Genomic DNA, 446 nt, shown 5'->3' on the forward strand with positions numbered 1-446 from the left:
AATAAGAGAGGTAGGTGGTAGTTATAAACACGCATTAATGGCAACTAACTAAATCCTTTAATATAGCTTTGTTTCCGCTCACAAGATTTATATTCACAATTCTTTTCATCTCTCATACCGGCCAACGCAAAGAAACAATGTCGAACGTTGTAGTAATCGCTCTTGTTCTCGTCGCAGCATCGCTAACAGGACATGTGTCAGCACAAATGGATATGTCTCCATCTTCAGGACCATCGGGAGCACCAGACTGCATGACGAACCTAATGAACATGACGGGCTGTCTCTCTTACGTTATGGCCGGAGAAGGCGGAGGTGCGGCCAAGCCGGACAAGACTTGTTGTCCTGCGCTAGCGGGGCTAGTGGAGAGCTCGCCGCAATGCTTATGTTACCTCCTCTCCGGAGACATGGCGGCTCAGTTGGGAGTCCAGATTGACAAGGCAAAGGCT

At 48.4% G+C, this 446-nt stretch overlaps 1 protein-coding gene across 1 annotated transcript; it reads left to right on the forward strand.

The window, feature by feature from the left end:
- Nucleotides 1-61: 61 nt before the first annotated feature.
- LOC109131910 (non-specific lipid transfer protein GPI-anchored 2) lies at nt 62-443 on the forward strand (the record flags this gene model as incomplete). Its single annotated transcript, XM_019243084.1, has 1 exon — nt 62-443. A coding segment is annotated over exon 1 (306 nt), but the record flags the coding sequence as incomplete, so codon positions are not given.
- Between the last annotated feature and the right edge of the window lie 3 nt (nt 444-446).

Source organism: Camelina sativa, unplaced genomic scaffold (assembly GCF_000633955.1).
Source record: "Camelina sativa cultivar DH55 unplaced genomic scaffold, Cs unpScaffold08004, whole genome shotgun sequence".
In the NCBI taxonomy this organism is placed as follows: domain Eukaryota; kingdom Viridiplantae; phylum Streptophyta; class Magnoliopsida; order Brassicales; family Brassicaceae; genus Camelina; species Camelina sativa.